Here is a 20,042-nt window from a genome sequence, read left to right as displayed (position 1 = left end):
AAAAACTTTAACCTATGGAATAATAAGAACAGCTACTAATATTGACCGCATAGTTTAAACCCTGGTGCTAAGTGGCTGGCAAGTCCCTGCCCTCAGGTTGCTTGCAGGCCATTTGAGGATGGGGGAGAAGACATGGACGTGATGCCCTGAGTTTAGGGTATTCCAGAAGCCTGGACAGCTGGTAGGGCCCCCCGGGCTGTGCCGGCTGGGGGAAGGCTGGCTCTGCAAGGCTGGGTTGCTCCTCACCCTGTGGGTGATCTGGGCTGGGGGAAGCCCTGAAGTGGGTGCAGCTCCACCTGACTTCCCATCTTCCCTCTTTTCCTGCTGCTTTCTAGGCAGGGGAGGCTTTTCTTGGTGATGGCAGGTCCCAGGGCATCCTGACTCCTTTTTGGAAAGACATCTCGTGTGCAGACTTCGGTAGCTTTGGTGCTGGGGACACGCTGAGGTGGTACATCGGTTTTGGGCGGGGGGTCATTGGGAACCAAGGGTGTTTCGAGGGGCCCCTTACTGCCTGAGTGACTGAGCCCAGGCCTCAGACAGGACCTGGTGGCTCCTGCTGTTTATGTGGACTGTACCCAAGCCCCAGAACACATGAAGCAGAGTCTCAAGCAAGAGCTCCTGCTCCGGCTGGATCCAGCCACCTGTGTCCCCAGAGTGTCTACCAAGGGGCACTGTCCCAGCTCTGTCCCCACCTGCATGTACATAGTCACCCCCACTGGGGCCTCAGTGTCCACTTCTATAAGGTGAGTTGTCATCAGAAGTGATTTCTGAGGCCCTTTCGGGTTGAGTTTTCCAAGCTGAGGTCACCTTAGCCCCTTTTCCTGTCTGAATGAATACATGTGTCACTTTTAACTTACCCTGTGCCCTTCATGGGCATTTCACACAGATCTGAGGTTGCCCACAGGAACTGCTGGGACCCCCACGCGGTGTGTCCCAAGAACACTGATAATACCTGAGGTTCTTAGAGCCTAGATTACAGGTCTGACATGGTGCTTAGGTCTTGTGATGGATCACCTCGTGACTCTTCCCACCAAGCCTTCGAGGTGGGTGCTGGTGCCGTCCCATTGCCCTAATAGTGAAGTTGAGGTTCAAAGAACTTGACCAGAGTCCCTTAGCCAGTAAGAGAGGTGTGTGTGTGGGGGGCCCCTCTGGCCCTTTCCTGTCCTGCCTCCCACATGGAAGTGGGTATGTGAGAAGAGGTTCTATTGCCAAATCTTCCTGGCCAAGTTACTGAGTTAAATACCATTTGCCTTCAAAGCCCATAGAATCCATCTATGCTGGGAAAAAAGGGGGGGTGGGTGGGAAACCACCATCAAATTCCCTTCTAGTCATAAAAATGGATGCAATTTATTTTTTCTGGCATTCCAATTACATAGACGTTTGTCGCCAGCTGTTTGCTCTAACACAGAGTGTTCTCTCAGCTGCCGTTTCTGCTCTCACATTTGACATCATTAGTCCAAAAGTCTGGCAGGGCCTGGGTTGGAGGGATCATTGGCTGGGGAGCCTCACAGGTGAGCTCAGAGCCAGCTTTCCCCGGAAGGCGGAACTCAGTCCTCTGATGTTCCCCGGGTGGTCCCAGCGGGTGGGGGTAGAGGCGGGGTGCTGCTTTCCCTCCTCTCTCACACTCTCCTCACCTTCCCTCCTGTCCCCATCTCCAAATTGCTCCTCTCTGGACATGCACTCATACATTCCTCCCTTCACCCCAGCATGCTGTGCGTAAACGAAAACCCGGAGTCTCGGGCATAACAAGACAGAACCAACCAACCACTCATGATCAGAAAATCACAGAGACATGGGAAGACCCCTCTGATGCTTGAGCTGATCACCCTTGGGGATGCATACATCCTTCAGAGAACCCTTTCCTCCCTAGGCACCTCTTTGAGCCAGAGTGTCCCTCTGGAAATCCCTGCAGAAGGTCAGTGACCCCTGGCCCAGGACCCCGGAGAAAGGGTATCTGTGTAGGTGGGTGTTAAGTTGGACCTTACCATTCTTTTCAGTTCTCTGAAGTGCTGGCATTGAACCTTAAGGCATACAAAATCCCAACAGGGAGAGACCCTCAGCAAGACTGTGACATAGAATCACAGTATAGAGCTTTGGGGCCAGAGACCTGAGTTTGAGTCCTGACACCGGCACTTACTAGCTGTGTGACCTTAACCTCTCTGATTTCTCCTTCCTCCCTTCTCTCATCTGTAAAGTGAGAACCCACATGCCTTCCTTGCCACCTTGCTGGAAGAATTAGACAAGGTCCCACTTAAGAAAGGGCTGGTTTCTCAGTGAATGCCAGAGAGGAAATCTCAGGAATTTATAATAGTAAGGTAACAAGTTCATATGTAGAACCCCATGAAAGAGTATCTCAGAAAAGGGCAGTGCCTGGGGTGGATCAGTCATTCACTGATCAACCAAAAGGCAGATAAGGATGAGCAGTTCTGAATGGAGGACCCCTCCCTCTCTAGCACTTCAGCCCAAACCCCTGGTCCTGCACCCATAAGGGGAGGGGAGTGTGCAGCCAACCCAGAAATTCCCCGGGCTTTTAAAGTTCATGGATTCATACCAAAAAACATGCATGTTTGGTTGGGCACGGTAATAATTCTAATAAACTCTCGCCAACAATCGTGTCAACCAGGGGGTAAGTGCCCACTGTCTGCCAGACACCTCACATACATTATCTGCGCCTCATATCACAGTAACCCTGCAAGTTAGGACCACTCCCCCCCATTGCACAGAGGGGAACCTGAGGCCAAGGGTGGGGGGGCACTTGCCCAGGGCCACATAGCTAACAAGTGGTGGAGCCCTTTGGAGCCTGTGTCTCTTTGGTTTCAAACTCCATGCTTCTCACCTCTGGAGACCTGTGGGGCCCTTGAGCTCGCACGCTGCCCAGCGGGGTGGCCCGCACCCACAAATGCCGGGTGCAGCGCCTTGCCCCGGAGCAGCAGCTCTTATGTAAGCAGCTGGGCTGCAGCACGTGGAGGCTCCATTTAGCTGCAGGGAGCCAAGAGCCCACTGGTGGTGGCGCTGGGGGTGGCGCCGGGTGGGGTGGGGGGAGGCCGGGGGTGTCATCAGCTCTGAGCACCCCCAGCGCTGCACCGCCAGCGAGGCCTGACACCGGGTTAAGTCGCCTGGCGGCCTCTGGCTGCAGCTGGGAGCACGCCTGGTTCCCATTCGGGGCGCTGTGGTTTTGATTAGCTGTTCTGCGAGGCGGGCCTGGTGGCGGAGTCCATGGGAGCTCCGCTGGAACAGAGGGTCCCCCGCCCGGCCGCCCCGGCCCCCCCTCCTGGCAGCCCCAGACTCCAGATGTTCCGAGCGCTCGCTGGGAAGGCCTGCTGGCGCCACGGAGGGCAGAGGGCAGGGAAAGCACGCGAGCTGGAAGCCCAAGCACTCAGTCACCGCAGGCCCTGGCAGCCCGCCCAGCCCGCTGCTGGCACATTCCCCAGCTCTCCCCTGGCCATCTGTTCCCAAAAAACCCTTTCAGAGCCTCATCATCACTCAGGATACAACAGCGCGAGCAGCTGGTTTGGAGGCAGAAGGGAAAACCGTGCAAAAGGTCCTTTGTGAGAGAGGAAACTCACTTATGAATAACAGGGCTGGACGCCGTAAAAGTTGGCGGCTGGGATCCTTGTTTCTCAGGCGCCGCTGTTTTCTCTGGACTTTTTATCTCTGGTTTTTATTTTGTTTCCTCTCGTTTTCTTTTTATGTTGTTTCTCCCTCCTCTTACACCACTTACGACTTTTGTTTCTCGTCTAAGGTGCCTGAAGACCACCTCATTAGTTCTCCTGGATGCTGCCAGACTCTCTTCCTTCTCCAAACTGTTAAAATTGGGCATAGTTGGAAGTGCCTGTTTTCACAAAACCTCAGCTGGAGGGAACAGACGGGAAGGAAGGTGCCCGGGAGGGCACGCTGTGGGCAGGGCCCAGGTCGTCGGTGTTCAGGGCTTGGACAAGAGGCGCAAAGACACCAACAGCGTCAGGGGGACAGAGTGGGCTCGTCAGAGAGCGACACGGAGATGCTGGGGGAACACAGTGGCATTGATAAACACCCTTGTGCTTGGGCCCCTCAGCTGATTGCAGAATGACATGAAGCCTTTTTTAAGAACTGGCTGCCTCTGCCAGAAGCTTCTGGGAGATGTCTGCCTGGAATCCGGGCATCTCCTGGGAGCAGTCACCGGGTGGCCTGTCCAGAGGCCACGGGGTGCTGGGGCAAAGCTGGCAGCTGGGACACCAGCATTGGGGAGGAAGGGAGATGGCGAGGCTCTGCCCGCCTTCCTCACAACCCTGGAGCCCGGATGAGGAGCTGGAGTCAGGCGCAGGAGGAGGCTGGGAACGGGATGCCTCCCGAGTGTCAGAGGCTGATGATTTCATGTGGGAGGGGTGCACACAGGTCAAGGCTAGGAACTGGGGGGGTCTCCCCTTTCCTTTCTCAATTCCCTGCACCCCTTTCCCACTGTCCCCCAACCTGCCATCCCAACAGTCCCAGAAGCTCAGGAGCCCCTCACCACAGCAGTGGGAAAAGCCTGATGTCCCGCATGGGTGGCTGCCTCCCTTAGAGGCCAGGGACTCTGGGCATTGGAGGGCGTCTGTGTGTCTCATCTACACTGTACCCAGTCCCCTGCATTCATTTCTGTGCCCACTTTCCCCTCTTCTTCCTTCTCCATTTTAGTTGGAGAGAGGCAGCTCTGGAAAGGCCAAATATTTATGTTTATTGCAATTTCAGAGCCAGTAATCTCACCATCTGAAGGGCTCAGAGCGGGCTGAGACCCACCCTCTCCACTTGGTCTCAGTGGGCAGGTGTCTGGGTATGGACTCTGAAGCCAGCTCAGCTCTGCCCTGGGGCTGTCTGTGTGACTGGGTGGCCTTGTTCAAGTGTCCTATCGGGAAGATGCCCAGCCTGCCTCCCAGATCTACTCAGGAATTGATGCACAAACTATGTGAAATTGTTTTTGTTAACTCCCTCCTCCCTCTCATGTCTCTGCCTGAGAAATTGGCCTTCATGGGGCCAAAGATAAGGAGGGCCTGGAGAAAGAATGACTACTGGCCCCAGGCCTCTGGTTATAGTGTGGAGTCGGCCCAGTGACCAGAAATTGCTTTCCAGCCCTGTGGCTTCCAGAGGACAAGGGAGGTGGGACAAGTCTGCCCTGCCTACTGCTCAACCCTGAGCCCCTATACCCAGCACAGTGGGTACAGGCCTGGATCAGAGGGGTGCCAGCAGGCCCCAGTCCCTTGCCCATCCTTGAGCTGGTCATCCACTCTCCACGTCCCTGCCCTAGCAGACCAGAAAGTGGTTCTAGGGGAAAATATTAATCCTTGCCTTCCTTGAGCTTCCTAGTAACCCTATTTCTGTAGGGAGCTATTCTTTCTTTCAAGACCCTCCTGTTCTCCGCCTGGAATTGACAGCCACCTGGGACCTGGCCCAGCTGCTCCAGCTCAGCGGGCCCCCCACCTGAGCCCCTCCTGACAGTGCTGCCAGAAGCCAGGTCTGACCACCTCACTCCCTGCTCAGGACCCTTGGGGGCTCCCCCTAGGCCGTGGGTGGAGGCCACACTCTTACCCCTCAGTGACCTGGCTCCAGCTGGTCACTCCCTGTGTCCCAATTTATACTCTAGCAACAAGGAACTCCTCGCCCAAAGGGGCTATTTTTGGCCTCTGTGCTCATGTCCCTTCTGCCTGAAATGCCCTTCTCCCCTGTCTGTCTGGCTAACTCCTGCTCTTTCTGGAAGGCTCAGTTCCTCCTGGAAGCCCTCCCTGACCCCTGCCGGGTCTCCTCCTCAGGGCCTCACAGCATGCCTCCTCGGCATCATGGCCGCTCTGCTGCCTTCACCTCGGGGATGTGTCTAGGCTAATGCAGGAGCGTGTCTTGTGATACGCTATGAAGTAATGATATAAGATGTTGTATTATGTGATATACTGGAGTTCATGCTATGTCATTACCTCGTATTTTTAGCTGGTACGTTATACGATAAATTATGTGATACGTAACCCCAGCACTACGTTACATTATGTTATACGGTGTTTGTGTAGTGCCTGCTTCTCTAACCAGACTGGGGGCCCTTTCAATTTGCTGTCCCAGCTTCTGGCAAATAGTAGGCCCCCAAATAATGATACTACATTCCTTTAACTAAAATCCACATAGCTGGCGCTGAATATTCCTATGCTGATGACCAAGACTCTAGGGAGGGGTAACCTAGGGGCTTCAGGACACAACCAGGGAAATGTCCTGGTGCTCCCTGAGGCCCCTGTTTGGGGACTTTGTATCCTTGTCCTCTTGAATCAGTGAGGAAAGCTTTGCAATGCAGATCAAAGAACCCCCTCAAGCAGCAGCTTAAACTAAGTAGGGGCTCCTGTTTCTCAGGACAGGTGAAGGGAAGTGGCTGCTCCTTGGGCTCCAGGGCTTCTTCTTATGGTCTAGTCTGCCTCATGGCTGCATAGTAGCTGCCACAGCACTGAGAACTTCATCCTCCTGCTGCATACAAAGGCAGTACAGGGACTTTGCTGTTTGCTGGAAAGAACATTTCTCCTCATCAGTTCAGTCACCGTGCCCAGACATCCCCTACCTACCCTGGAAGAAGGGGTGCTCCCCCTGAAATTGAGAAAGACACAGGCTCTCTTGGCCAGGAGTGCAGCAGGCTTAAACAGCCATATGGCTCATCCTGGATGATTGACCCTGATTTGTGACAGTGGTTCTCATCTCAGTGGGGCTAACCAGCATTACAACCTTAACCATAGTTCCAGAGCCCCACTTCCATAAGCTTGTTCACTCTTCACCATGACTCTGCAAAGTGAGCACCAGTAGCTCCATTTTCAGCTGATAGCACTGAGATTAAAAGAACCTGAAGGACCAGGCCAGGCCACTAGTGACCTTGTACCTCTCTGCACTGTGCTTTATAGTTTGCAGAGCCCTCTTGTGTGTATTACTCACTTGACTCATACAGCAGTCTACATGCACATTTCTTACCACGGCAGCTAGATTGGGAGGCTGGGACCCAGAGGTGAAGCCACCCACCCAGGTCATACAGCTGGGCAGGCCCGGCAGGGCGAGTTAGACTCCTCAGCTCCAGGACACAGGTGCTTCTGAATCTAGACCATCGATGTCCTCTGCTGCCCCCAGGGTGGGAGTGTGAACTGCAGATGGTGTCTGCCAGTACAAGGCCCTGGGGCTGAGAGATGTGGTCTGAGTGGCAGCCCAGCCACTCATGAGCTTTTTGATCTCAGGCACTTGCCTTCTCTGAGCTCTGCTCCACCTAAAGCATGGAGGAAAGTGGCCATGGGTGAGCAGGCTTCAATGAAACAATGTCTGTGAATGGGCTTTGTCAGCTGGAAGGGGTTCCTGGGGCACCAGGAAGGTGGGCAGAGGGACCCCCAGCATCCCCTCCCTACCCAGTGATTTAGAAAATGGATACCAGACTGGGCTGCCCACCGAGGACTTGATGCCATTGCCAGGTAGAGGACACCCCGTCTGCTGTCGTGTGTGTACACACACAGGTGTCCTGGAGTGCCTGTAGGCACCGTCCGTCAGGGTCACACGGGGCGGGGGCTCCTACATGGGTGGGTTGAGTTCCTGTCTAGGGGGTAGAAGATGCTGCTGAGGATCACCCGCCAACTCCGTGACACAGTGATGCTCTCCTGCCACCGCATCCCCCCACCCCCACACACAGGATGCAGGTGGACAGCCAGTGTGGTTATTTGCAAAGGTTGACCCACTTAGACCCACCGACCCCCTTCACATATACACACAGTGATTCTTACTTGTTCAGTCTCTTTAGTTATATAAGCAGAAAAAGATGAAGAAACCATGAGGGCCCTGCACATTTATTTAAGAATAAATACTTTTGACTGTTTCCTATGTACCAGGCATTGTTCTAGGTGCAGGGTCACTGTGGAGAACAAGACAGAGGCCCCACCCGGTGGAGTGCAGAGCTCCAGAACACAAAGGCCATGCATAAAAAGCTCATAGGAGAGCCCTGGGAGGTGGGGGGCATTCTTCTGAGCCCCTTATTCTTAATCTGTGCATAGCTTTTATGAGCTTGACTCCCTGGTGCCTCTGATCAGAGCAGCTGAACAGAAAGAACCTATTGAAGTGGGAGACCAGCTCCTGGAGCAGGTGCTGGCGACAGCACCCGGAGTCACAGCCAGTGGCCCGATGGTGTGGGAAGAGACAGAGAAACAAAAAGAGCAATGCCAGAGATTCAGAAGAGCCAAGAGCCTTGTGTCATTTAGTGTTGGGGGAAGGGGCCCCAAAAGCCTTGAGGACCTGGGGAGTCTCCAGTGGCCCAATGTTTTTGGGCTTGACCTTGGGTTGTCAAGAGGAAGCTAAAGTACATCCAGTAACTAGTCTGACTACAAATGCAGGGAAGTGCATCAATTATTGGGAAGGGACCTGTCCAAGCTGTTTGGCACAGAAAACACGAGGCTTCCTTTCTCTAAAGAAATCTGCTTCTGTGGAAGGGCTGGTTCTAGGATGTCAGCGTGGGGAGGGCAGGGCTCCTTGTCTGTTTTGCTCATTGCAGGATCCCCAGGGCTTCAAAGGGAGCAGGGCATGGTCTAAACACTCAGTAGATATATGCCGAATGAGTGGAAGAATGGAAGCAGAGGGGAAGGAAGGGTTTCCACTTGTCTTTCATAGCCTCTCGCAGGCGGCTCCTCTGTGCCCAGTACTGAGTGAGAGCTAATGGACAAACAGCAGGGAGCCCCCAGACACACAGACACACACGTGTGGTCTGACTTGTGGCTGCCCAATGCTGAGTACTTTGCATTGCCACCATTGTGTTCAAGCTGTAGATTACTGTTATTACCATTTTATAGGTGAAGAAACTGAGGCACAGAGAGGTTAAGTAACTTGCTCAAAGTCACACAGCTGGTAGACTGGGGAAACCAGGATTCAAACAGAGGCTGTGTGATGCCACAGCTGGCACATTCAACCCCGGAGCTGTATTGCCTTCAAGAAGGTATTTTACCCATGCACGTGGGTAAAATACTCGTTTCTTTTCCTGTCTTGGCCTTTCCCTTGTGCAGCTGGAAGCTACTTTTGTGATGTCACTGATGGACAGGGTAGCAGTGAGTAAAGAGCCTTGATCAGAGATGTCCCACCCTTGCCTGGATTCCCATAGTGCTTCCAGAATCTAGCTGAGGGGTCTAGGGATGGTGAGAAGGGGGAGGAGGTGTTTTTCTCACCTTAAAGCTGCATTTGCACAGTTTTTTGTGGAAGTCACTTGATTTGGGGGGGCTCTCTGGGGACTTCATGACCACCTGTTGTTTCCCTCACTGGTCCTGAAATATCCACAACTAGACTCCTTCCTGGGGGTCTCCTGGACAGGGAGTCTTTGCAAAGGCTTGCTGGCCAGCGCTTGAGCATGAAATGGCTTGTCTGCCTGGTGCCCCATCACTGGCTGCCTTCAGTTGTGGTAAGGACTGGGGAGGGGGGCACTGAGAGACGCAGAGGAGTGACAGGGAGCCATCCCCAGCTGGGGAAGAAGCAGGCCTGACAGGGACCTGTCGACACAATGGCTAGATATGCATGTCTGCGTGTAGTGTGTGTGGGAGCAGGGGGGAGAGGGGAGCAGTGAGGGTCATGGATCAGAGCCCACCGAGAGGCGGGGCCTTCCTCACCTGGCCAGGCCACCTGTCTGGCCAGCTGTCTGCTCCCCTCGAGTCTGAGCGCCTCCTCTGGCTGTGGGCAAGGTCATGGGCTCCTTGAGCTCCTGGGGTCTGGAAGAGCAGTGTGTAGCCAAGTGGAATTGGCTGGACAGCATCACAGAATGGGAAGCAGATGGGAAGCTGCGGCAGCTGGGCCTCCGGCCCTCTCTCAGGCCAGCTCGACCCTCACAGTGCCTTGTGCTCGGGGTCGGGGCCGAGAAAGACAGATAGGCTGACGGACAGGGAGAGAGAAACAAAGGAGAGGCCAAGAGAGAGTTGGCACAGAGATGTATAGGGGAAGCGTGGAGAGGGAAACTGAGAGATTGGCAGCCAGAGAGAGTGGCCTGTAGCCCAAGAAGGCGTCAGTGTGGCAGGGGCTGTGGGCTCCCCCTCTTGCAGGCTCAGTGGGCTCCTTACAGGCTCTGATCAGGGAGTGCCAGGCCTCCCACTGCCTGCCACCTTTCCCTTAGGCTCACGGGACAGAGACTGAGATTTTCTTAGAACCAAGGAAGGTGGCAGCTGAGTGGATGGCCTGGGGACCTGCCAGTCCAGCTTGCCAGTGGAGAAGCTGAGCTCTCCAGAAAGTGGTCATGGGGTCTGTCTTGCCCTCCTGCCTCCCAGCAGTGTGGCCCTAGGGAAGCCAAGAAACTGTGCCAGCCTCCCTCTCCTCATCTGCAAAATGGGAACAGCAGTGGCCACCTCCTAGGGAGTAAGAGCACATGCAAAGGAGTGTAGCATGGCACCTGGCACGAGGCCACCCTTGGTCAATAAATTGTAGCTCTAAGCACTAATTCACTCCCTTCTGTCCTTAGGCCTAGGAGGACAGGGGTGCTGAGGATGACGTGGCCCCTTCCTTCCCTCAGGAGCCGGTGGTGGAGGTGCTTGGGGTGAGCGAGGGGATGATGGCAATCATACCAACAATAATTCGTGGCGGGGGGGATGTAAGAGTTCACATACAGTGCTTCAGGAATGCACAGGAGAAGCACACTTTTCTCAGCCTGCAGTGGAGGTGGGGGCTGAGCGGTTGACACTGGATTCTGGTTATCCCTGATTATCCCTGACTGGGGAACAGCAGGGACCCAGCCCCCAAACCCCACCTTCCTGGAGTATATGGTCCAGCAGGTGGGAGTAGTTCCCAATAGGACTTTGGGGGCAGTGTGGGGTGTGTGGTCAGCGCTCTCTCGATGCTGGCCCAGCACACCTGGGACTCAGCTCTGCCTCTGGCATCTTAGCACAGGAGGGGAACCCAGGGTCACCTGCTCTCATCCCCATTGTCTGATATGGTGGTTCTTTCTTACTGGTAGGAAGGTTCTTCTGTTTATCATCAACTGGCTCAGGTTCTGATGGATCCACTGGCTTCAGTGAACGAAGGGCTTAGACTGCCAGAACCACCCATGCTCCCGGGCTGAGGGGCTGGGGCGCCCTGGGCAGACAGCTGTCCACACACTGTAACCTAGAGCCCCTGGCAATCTCTGTCACTCCAGTGAAGAACGAACACAGCAGGGACCAGGCAAGTCGGCAGTGCGTACCAGCAGCAGTGGTTTCCAGCCTCACCCTGGAGTTACATTATCAGCTGCCCCAGGGCAGGGACTCTGACCCCTTGCTTGTCAAGAGGCTGGCACCCAGTAGGGACTCAGTACATCTTTGTTGAATAAATGAATTCTCCAATTCATGGTCCCTAGCAGGATTCTCCTGGCTCACCAGGGGCTCTGGCCCATAACTTTGCAACTCTTAGATGGCTGGGACCTCAGAGGGCCCTCCCAGCCCGGACACAGTGGGATCCTTGATTCACACCATGCTCCCGCCCTCGGAAAATAGCAGCCAACTCCAACTGCTCATAAATTTCCTGCCTGTCACCCCTGGCGCCCAGGCCAGGCAGGGCGGGAGGCACTGGGGGTGGGCTGGTCCATACCTGCTTCCAGTTCCCTGGGAAGTTGGGAGGCCAGAAGCCCGGGCCTGTGAATGTGCCCAGAATAACCTCAGCAGAGCCTGGCCTGCGGAGATGTGAAAGCACGTGTGCCAAGGCAAAGGCATACTGGCCAGAGCATTAGAACACAAACACCAGCTTACGGTGTGGTTTGCACAACCTAATTCCACTTGCATAAAATTCTCTACTGGCGGCAAGGATACGTAAATCATAAACATTAAAAAAATAAGTAAATAAATACCCAAACCAACAACAAATACTGTATAGTTGTGTCTAAGCCTGAGAAAAGTAAAGGAACAAAAGTCAGCCCGTGTTACCAGGGGTTTGCCCTCAGTGGGGAGATTGAGGTGATTGAGATTCTTTTTCTTCTGTTCACTCTTCTGTATTTTCTAACCTTTCTATGATTAACTGGTACTACCTACCTAATTTTGTAAAACTTCACTGCTTTATTGAGATCACATCAGGTTCACCCACTGAAAGCGTACAACTGAATGGTTTTTAGTACTTTCACAGCTCTGTGCAGCCATCACTACAGTGAATTTTAGAACTTTCTTCCCAGGCCAAAAAGACACCCTGGATGCTTTAGCTATCACTTCATACCCCACAGTCTTCCCTGCCCCCGACCCCCAGGGAGCCACTAGTCTGTGGGTTTCCTGGCTCTGGACATTCCGTGTGAATGGAATCCTAGAACACGTGGTGTTCAAGACTGGCTTCTTTTGCTTAGCATGCTACTTTCAGGGGCCATGCACATTCTAGCCTGTATTAGTACCTCCTTCCTTTATTAAGGCTAATATTCCATTGTATGGATGCACCACACTTTGGTTATCCATTCATGAGGTGAGGGACATGCCTTATGTAATTTTAGAAATGATGTCTTGTTTTTTTAAATCCATTGAAAGCAAATTGGTCAAGATTCATGTAGGAAAGGCGTTAGGGTTTGAAGCCAATAGCTAAGAAAGAATTCTTGATACGTCTTTGGTGCAAAAAGGTGGTTTTATTAAAGCGCAGGGACAGGACCCATGGACAGAAAGAGCTGCACCAGGGTCATGGGGAGTGGCCCATTATAGACTTTCAAGTTGGGAGAGGGTTATGGACAGCATAAGAGGTATTTTGGCAATAGGGTCTCCAGGATTTGAGGGAGCTAGCTATTATTAGGAAAAGGTCATTTATTACTGTTTAGTAAACCTTCAATTGTGACTCTTCAGATGTATATCATGGGTTACGTGCTTGGAGGGTGATTGCCAACATATATCTTGAGAAGTACAGATAAAGGAAGTTTCCAGGGAATTTCTAGATGTTCAAGTAGATTTATGGGATCTTGGGGGTCAGTCTAAGATTGCCTTTTGCCCTTAACAAAGTATTAACATCAAGGCAACTGAGTCCCTAGAGGAATGTCACTCTGCCTATTTCAAGAACTTGTCAATGGGCTGTAGGGAGTAAAGATATTTAATAATTTCTCTTCTGCCTTTGTTTCCCACATCAAAAATGACAGATGGTTGGTTCAATGTGACTTTTCCTGATTACTTGAGACTCTTCAGCCTATGATGCCATTTTATGTTTTCAAATACATGTTAATCATATAGAGGACCCAGTTCTTTGTGGGGACATGAGCCAGCACCTTCTAGTGCCTCTGGGGTGTGCCAGGCCCTGCAGGAGCATGGCTCCAAGGTCTCATTGATTCTTAGCAACTGGCCTGGAAGGTGGGTACCATTACTGTGTCCACTTTAAAGATGGGGAAATGGAGGCATGGAGCGATGAGCCCACCTGCCCAGGGCACCATGGCCTGCCGACTTTGGGGCCACTGTGAACCCCACTGTTCTGCATTTAGAACAAAATACCCCATTCCCAGCCCATAGGTTGGTGTACTCAGAAGTGAAAGATAAAATAATACCTGTGGGTCTCACTGTGTCCTCCCCGCTTGTCTTTCATATTTTTGTTTTAAAATAACATTGGAGGGGATCCCTTGGTCGCTCAGCAGTTTGGCGCCTGCCTTTGGCCCAGGGCGCGATCCTGGAGTCCCGGATCGAGTCCCGCGTCAGGCTCCCAGCATGGAGCCTGCTTCTCCCTCCTCCTGTGTCTCTGCCTTTCTCTCTCTCTCTCTCTCTCTCTGTCATAAATAAATAAATAAATAAATAAATAAATAAATAAATAAATAAATAAATAAAAATATTTTAAAATAAATAAAATAACATTGGAAATCTGTTCTTTTTAGGATAAACAAACAAAACCTGTCAGGATTTCAATTTCATTGGATCTTCTGCACATGGAAGGCTATATCCAAAGTGCTAAAATATATAAAAGTGGATAATTAGAAAATAGTAAAAAATAGTCAAGTAGGTAAAGTGGATTGAAAACGAATGTAAAAATCATAAAATGAATTTAAAAGGTAAGATGCCTTAGAAGGCAGATTAGTCATTTTTAAAATGCCCCTAGCATGGTAAAATAGCAGTGCAGTTACACAGAAGTGATCAAGAGAGGAAGCCAGTCCTCTTAAAGCCAGAGACAGACTTGTAAGCAGAAGAGGTATAATTAGAAAGAAAAAAAACAGGAAGTGAACAAAAGCGAGAAAGGTGTGGAATTGTTCGAGGATTCATGACAAATTACCCAAACTTTCCCTGAAGTGTGGGCCTATTTACAAAAATGCTGAGTTACGTTTGAAACAGGAAACATATTCCAGGTATAAAAGCTATAGTAAATAAAATGCTTGTGACTGGAAATATTTATTCGCTTGTTCAACAAACATTTATCGAGATGCACCCGTGTGTCCAGGCTGTTCTAGGCTCCGAGGCTACATCAGCAAACAAAACAGACCGTGTGGACGCCCGGGTGGCTCAGCGGTTGAGCATCTGCCTTCGGCCCCAGGGCCTGATCCTGGAGTCTGGGAATCGAGTCCCAGGTCGGCTCCCTGCATGGAGCCTGCTTCTCCCTCTGCCTGTGTCTCTGCCTCTCTCTCTGTGTCTCTCTCTCAGTCTCTGTCTCTGTCTCTGTCTTTCTGTGTGTGTCTCTCAGGAATAAATAAATAAAATCCTAAAAAAAAAAAAAAAAAACCAGACCGTGTCCCTATCCTCGTGGAACTGGTGTCCTGACTCCATGTGACCTTCTGGTACATGGACAGAACAAAGGAATGGACAGATAAAAAGATGATTTCTAAGTGTAATAAATTCAACCACTTTGCCATACTGACTAAATCACCTCCCTTGAACTCAGCACGACAGACCCAAAAGGGACCCGAGAGGCCATCTTGTCTAGTCATGTTCAAAGTTTATTTTTCCCGCAGAACCTGTTTAAAGGGTATCTTTTATGGTAAGGGGCTGGGATGTAGGGGCTTCTTAGGGCCGTCAGCCAGGAGCCTTTCCCAGCTGTACCCAGAGCTTTGGCCCACAGAGGAAAAACCACCCGCAAAAGACCAGAGCTGGATGGAGTCTGAGAGGCCCTCTCAAGCTGTGCTTCTTACATGAGGTGACACAGGCTGTTGCCCCCGGTTCCATGAGAAGGGGACTGTAATATGGTTGTCACAGTGAAGAATATTTGCCAGCCCTCTTCTGTATTTGTAATTACCTGCCTGTAATTAATACACACACACACACACACACACACACACACACACACACCCTGCCCCTTCTGAAGGGGTATCCATGGGCTTGTCTCCTATCCCTTATGCATAACTGGTCTATGGAAGAAATCTGAGAGAGACTGCACCAACCTGCTGCCTCTACTGGGCATTTGGGTTGGGATGCTGAGAGACTGGGCCAGATGGTGAGGCAGGGAGGAAGCAGACACTTGAAGTTCAGGGAAGGGCCACAGATTGCCTCAAGGTGCACTTGTGATCACAGGATCAAATGAATTCAAAAAACAATGAGTAAATAAAGCCAGGCAAATTTCTTTACTGCAGGACTTCTCAGAGCCTTTAATATGCTAACATATATAGTGACTTTCCAAGTTGGAGCCGAGGTCTATGGTGTTTCCTAAACTCATGGGATCTACCTCACCCATCTATGTTCTCCAGAGGGCCCTTTGGGGAGAGTGCATGTGCATGCATAGTATTTGTACTTGCTGTAGAAGTGAAGGAATTAAAGCACAGAGAGGGAGTGTGAGTTCCCCAAGGTCACAAAGCTGGTTAATCACAGAGGAGGTCCTGGCACCTTAAGGCCTCCTCGTATTCTTCCCACCACACCCTATTTGACATAAGACTTTCTTGATGGCTGGTGCCTGTGTTGGGATTCCTGTGCCGAGGTGGATGGTGGGAACACAGGTCCAGTATAGACACCAGGGGAAGGGTGGGATGGAGAATTGAGGGTCAGGCTTTGGCGAGAGGACACCCGTCTCACCTCCCTTGCTCTTGGTTGCCTTTGGGTGGTAGTCATGGCTTCCACGGGGTCAGAGAGCCAATAGAGGGCTTGGGACAGGGCCCCGGCGCCCCGACGTAGTGGCCAGTAGGACAGCTCGGGCCTCCTGCCGAGCCCGCTTTCTGCGCCTTCCCAGACCGCAGGCAGGCTGGACAGAAAGGGCCCGCCCAGGCAGCTAGCGCCCGGCTGACGCGGGCTGTAAATCACCCTGGACCACAGACCCTGTGCCATCCCCTTGGGTTTCCTTCCCGCCTCTTAATCCTCCTCCTCAGACTCGGTAACAGAAAGCAGATTCCTGATTCCTGCCGGGCCAGCCGGGCCAGCCGTGCACCGCATCGTGGGCTCAGAGGGCGTGAGCCCGGACTCAGCACGTCGAGATGCTCCCGCCTCCTGCGTTCCTTTCTCCCTTCTCAGCCTCTCTTAGCTGGGGGACACCCCCTCTTCCTGGCCCAGCTCTCGCCTGCCCTCCTCAGGACCCCCTCCCAGCCTCACCCCGGCCTCAGCCCCTGGCTGCGGGCCAAGCCCAACGTCCCAGGCCTGCGAGGCTCGCTGGGGCCTGCGGTTGGCAGGCCCTCCAGAACCGTGGTTTGGCTCCGGCCCGGCTTCCCCAGCCTCTGGTTCAGCAGGAGCAGCTTTTCTGTGGTCGAATAAACATTGTCGATCTGGATTCAGATCCTGCCGTGGCCAGCGTCTAGCGCTGCCCCTGAACCAGCGATAGCTCACCTCTGAGATTGGGGGGAGGCAAGAAAGCCCCCTGGCGTGGCGGAGGTGCCTGACAGATGTTTTGCTTCAAAAGCAAGTAATGTAGCTGTTTGTTCAGGGTCATTGCAAGAATCACAGGGAAGCAGTATGTGGGGCTGCTTTAGTAGGAGTGTGCTGTGCCGGGTTGAGGCGCCGCTGTTACTCTGGCATGTTCCTTCTCCAAAGCTCTGACCTCCCCTGAAAAAGTCCCAGTAGCCCCTGTGACCTCTCCCTGTCTCCTGTCCCTTCCTGGTAGCAAGTCACACCCCGTGGTCACTTTCCTCATGAGCAACACGAGGTCCAGTTGCCAGAGCGAAAATCCCAAAGGTCAGCTCTGCAAGCAAGGCATTTAAAGATGGGCTGACCTAATGGTTCCCAAACTGTGTACCTTGGCACCCTGGGTTCTCAGAGATGTCCCATTCACGTTGGAGGGAATGCACCCTGTGACCACCACCTTGCCCTCCAACCGTGTCCTCCCTACCCTGCCCCTCTAAATACATGGGACCGTGTTTATCTGCTTTCTGTGTTAGGGGTCCACAGGTCAGACTTCATTTCTACTGCCTAAGAGAAAGTTTGAAAATTACTGACCTGTTCCAGCTGTGTCATTTTATAGATAAGAACACTGAGGCCCAGAGAAGTTATGGGACTTGTCTTAGGTCACCCAGCTGGTAGGTGGAGGGGCAGCACCTGGAGTTGGCCCCTTGACTCCTGGTATAGTGCTCTTGTCTGAACAGTGTCGGGGAAAGAAGCTGCAGATGGCCATTCCCATGGGGGGCAGGCCTGCCTCTGACATGCCTCAGAGGTGTGACCCGGAGGATTGTGTTATCAGCTCAGGTGTCCCTGAGCTCCCGCTAGCCCCAGCAACCCTGCCCATTTCCTCAAACCAACAAAATCAGCAGTGGCTCTGAAATGTAGAGTGAGGGGCACCTGAGTGGCTCAGTCAGTTAAGCATCTGCCTTCAGCTCAGGTCATGATCTCAGGGTCCTGGGATCGAGCCCTATATTGGGCTCCCTCCTCAGTGCAGAGTCTGTTTGAGATTCTCTCTCTCTCTCTCCCTCTGCCCCTTCCCCATTCACACTTTCAAATAAATAAATAAAATCTTTAAAAAAATAATAAAAATAAAATACGGAGTCAGGAGGAAGGGGCCAATGTGGGCTCTGGGGGCAGCCAGTCCTGGGTTCAGATACTGGCTTGTCACTGAGCCCATCAAGATGCAGCCCCCTGCCTGGGCCACACAAGTCCCTCCTGGGGCAGCAGCTAGGAGTAAAGGAGAGGAGGCGATAAGGGTGCCAGCACCTGGGGCCAGTTGGCCTTTAGGAAAAAGCAGGCAGGAGAGCATGGTTTCTTCTGATGGTTGGTTGTTTCTTTCAGGAATGACTGGCCCCAGGCTAGACCAAGGATGCTGCTGCAGGCCCTCTCTGGTCAAGCCTGAGGAGAAGGTGAGCTCTCCAAATCCAGCCTTGTCTTCTTCTCCAAGATGCCGCCAGATGCTCAGACCACTGCCTCTCAGGGTGGGGCAGGGGCACACCTGCCTCCCTCTCACCCTCCTGTCCCCCCTCAGCCACTCTGGTGACTCCGCACTTTGCCCTCTGCCTCGTAGGGAGGGGAGAGCTAAGCCTCCCCCTTGCCCCGGGGCTGCAGAAATTCATTGCCAAAGATTCCACAAAGACATTGAACAAATTGTGGTGATAAAACCCCACGGTGAAAAGCCACACCATGGCTCTATGACTTTCGCTCCTCCTATTGCCTGAGTTCCATCCCAAGCCAAAGACGAGTCAGCAATCCCACTGGAAACTCATGGAAGGGATGCACATTTGGTGACCATTGGAAGTGCTCAACCCTCTGACCTGGAACTCTTTCCCTACACCGGGCCCTGAGCTGGCTGGGTACAAGATAAGCCTTCGGGGGGTTATGATAGAGGGCTGGGGGTTCTTGTATGGAGTAGGATATGAGATCCTGGCCCTCTTCTTGCCCCACCCCCAATGGCTGCCCAGGCCTGTAACTCTGATTCTCAATGTTCCCTGGGTCCAGGCTCCCTAAGCCCTGAATATCATGACAAAGGAATAAGAGGGGGAAGAAGCAATATTGACCACCCTGTACCCCACCCCAGGGGCTTGCCCCATGGAGGTGACTTGCCTAAAGGGTCTGTGCTCCCCAGCCAGCCCAGCCAGCTACTCCTTGCCTGTGGCCCACCCTCCTGGCTGGGAAAACAAGATGGTGCCCTGCATGAAGGCCAGTAGTCTGTTCCTGGTTATGTAGGGGGGCAGAGAGGGGGAAGGGACCAGGGGAATGGGCCAGTAAGTTGGGGAGGGCAGGGAGGCATGTTCAAAGCCAAGGCCTGTTCCTTCCTTGTGCTCAAAAGGCCAAAGCTGTTCACATCTGTGCTCAACCATCTGCTTCAAATTGAAGTAAAAGCCCCAACATATAAAGAAAACACCTGCTCGTGTTGAATGGATTCTGTGGGTGACCAGGACTTTGGCTGGTCAGTGGAGGGGCGGTTGTGGGGAAGGGGAGAGGCCAGTCTTGGCCTAGAGGTTGAGAACCCTTCAGGAAGTGGGCAGTGTGTGAGTGCATGTTGTCTGTGTGTGTCGGGGGTAGGGGGCCCTCACCATGGCCTCAGCCTGGACTAGTAACTAGGAGGCCTGGTCTGAAACGTGGGGTCCTCTTTCTACATCACACCTCAATCTATTTGATGAGTTTATGAGGTGGGAACTGTAGTTTTAATTCCATTTTACAGGTGAAGAAACCAAGGCCCCAAGGAAATAGTGATGGAGCTGACCCTCCAGTCAGGGTGGTCTCACACCAAATCCTGTGCTTTTACCCCCTTTTCAGTCCCATAGTCCAGTCCTGGACCAAAGTCTTTGTATCACCTTGTCACACCACTTCACCTCAGTGGGCCATTGGGGATGGGGAAGAGGTAATAGGATAAGAACGAAGACAGGACTGTCAGGGGCAGGGCTGGCCACAGAGAAGGGAGGTGATGAGGAAAGAAGTTGCACTCCTGCAGGATGCATGTTAGTCACTTAATTCAGCTCAGGGATGCCCTGTCTTGTCTGCTCCTGAGGCTCCTGGGCTGGGGCCAGAATGTCTGCAGGCCCCGCCAGCAGATAGGAGCCTCCTCCCTTTGCACCAGTGTTTTCCAGGCACAGCCTTTTGCCAAGGACCAGGTTGTTGGGCTGACCTGGATCTGGGACAGGAGCAGGGGACACAGATGGCTCAGGGCACTGCTCAGAGCAAAGGTGCCTTGGAAGCCAAGCAAACAGAATGGGCTTGGAATGGGGGGATGGATAAGGAAGGTTGGTCACCTGGGGCATCTGGGTGGCTCAGTGGGTTAAGTGGCCAGCGCTTGATTTCAGCTCAGGTCATGAGCTCGGGACCCTGGGATCAAACCCCAAGTCAGGCCCT

At 52.8% G+C, this 20,042-nt stretch overlaps 1 protein-coding gene across 5 annotated transcripts in view; it reads left to right on the top strand.

The window, feature by feature from the left end:
* ATOH8 (atonal bHLH transcription factor 8) overlaps positions 1-19,073 on the top strand; it is a 31,184-nt gene extending 12,111 nt beyond the window's left edge. Inside the window, exons 3-4 of one of the 5 annotated variants that reach the window (XM_038561558.1) lie at positions 10,436-10,510; positions 18,009-19,073. In XM_038561558.1, coding sequence (XP_038417486.1) covers positions 10,436-10,441 — 6 coding nt within the window. In that variant the 3' untranslated portion in view covers positions 10,442-10,510; positions 18,009-19,073. The other 4 variants (XM_038561557.1, XM_038561556.1, XM_038561554.1 and 1 more) reach the window with 4 other exon arrangements.
* The last annotated feature ends 969 nt before the right edge of the window (positions 19,074-20,042 follow it).

The sequence above is a fragment of the Canis lupus genome, chromosome 17, assembly GCF_011100685.1.
Source record: "Canis lupus familiaris isolate Mischka breed German Shepherd chromosome 17, alternate assembly UU_Cfam_GSD_1.0, whole genome shotgun sequence".
Lineage (NCBI taxonomy): Eukaryota > Metazoa > Chordata > Mammalia > Carnivora > Canidae > Canis > Canis lupus.
The sequence above is the reverse complement of the archived record's forward strand: the minus strand, read 5'-3'. Positions and strand labels throughout refer to the sequence as shown.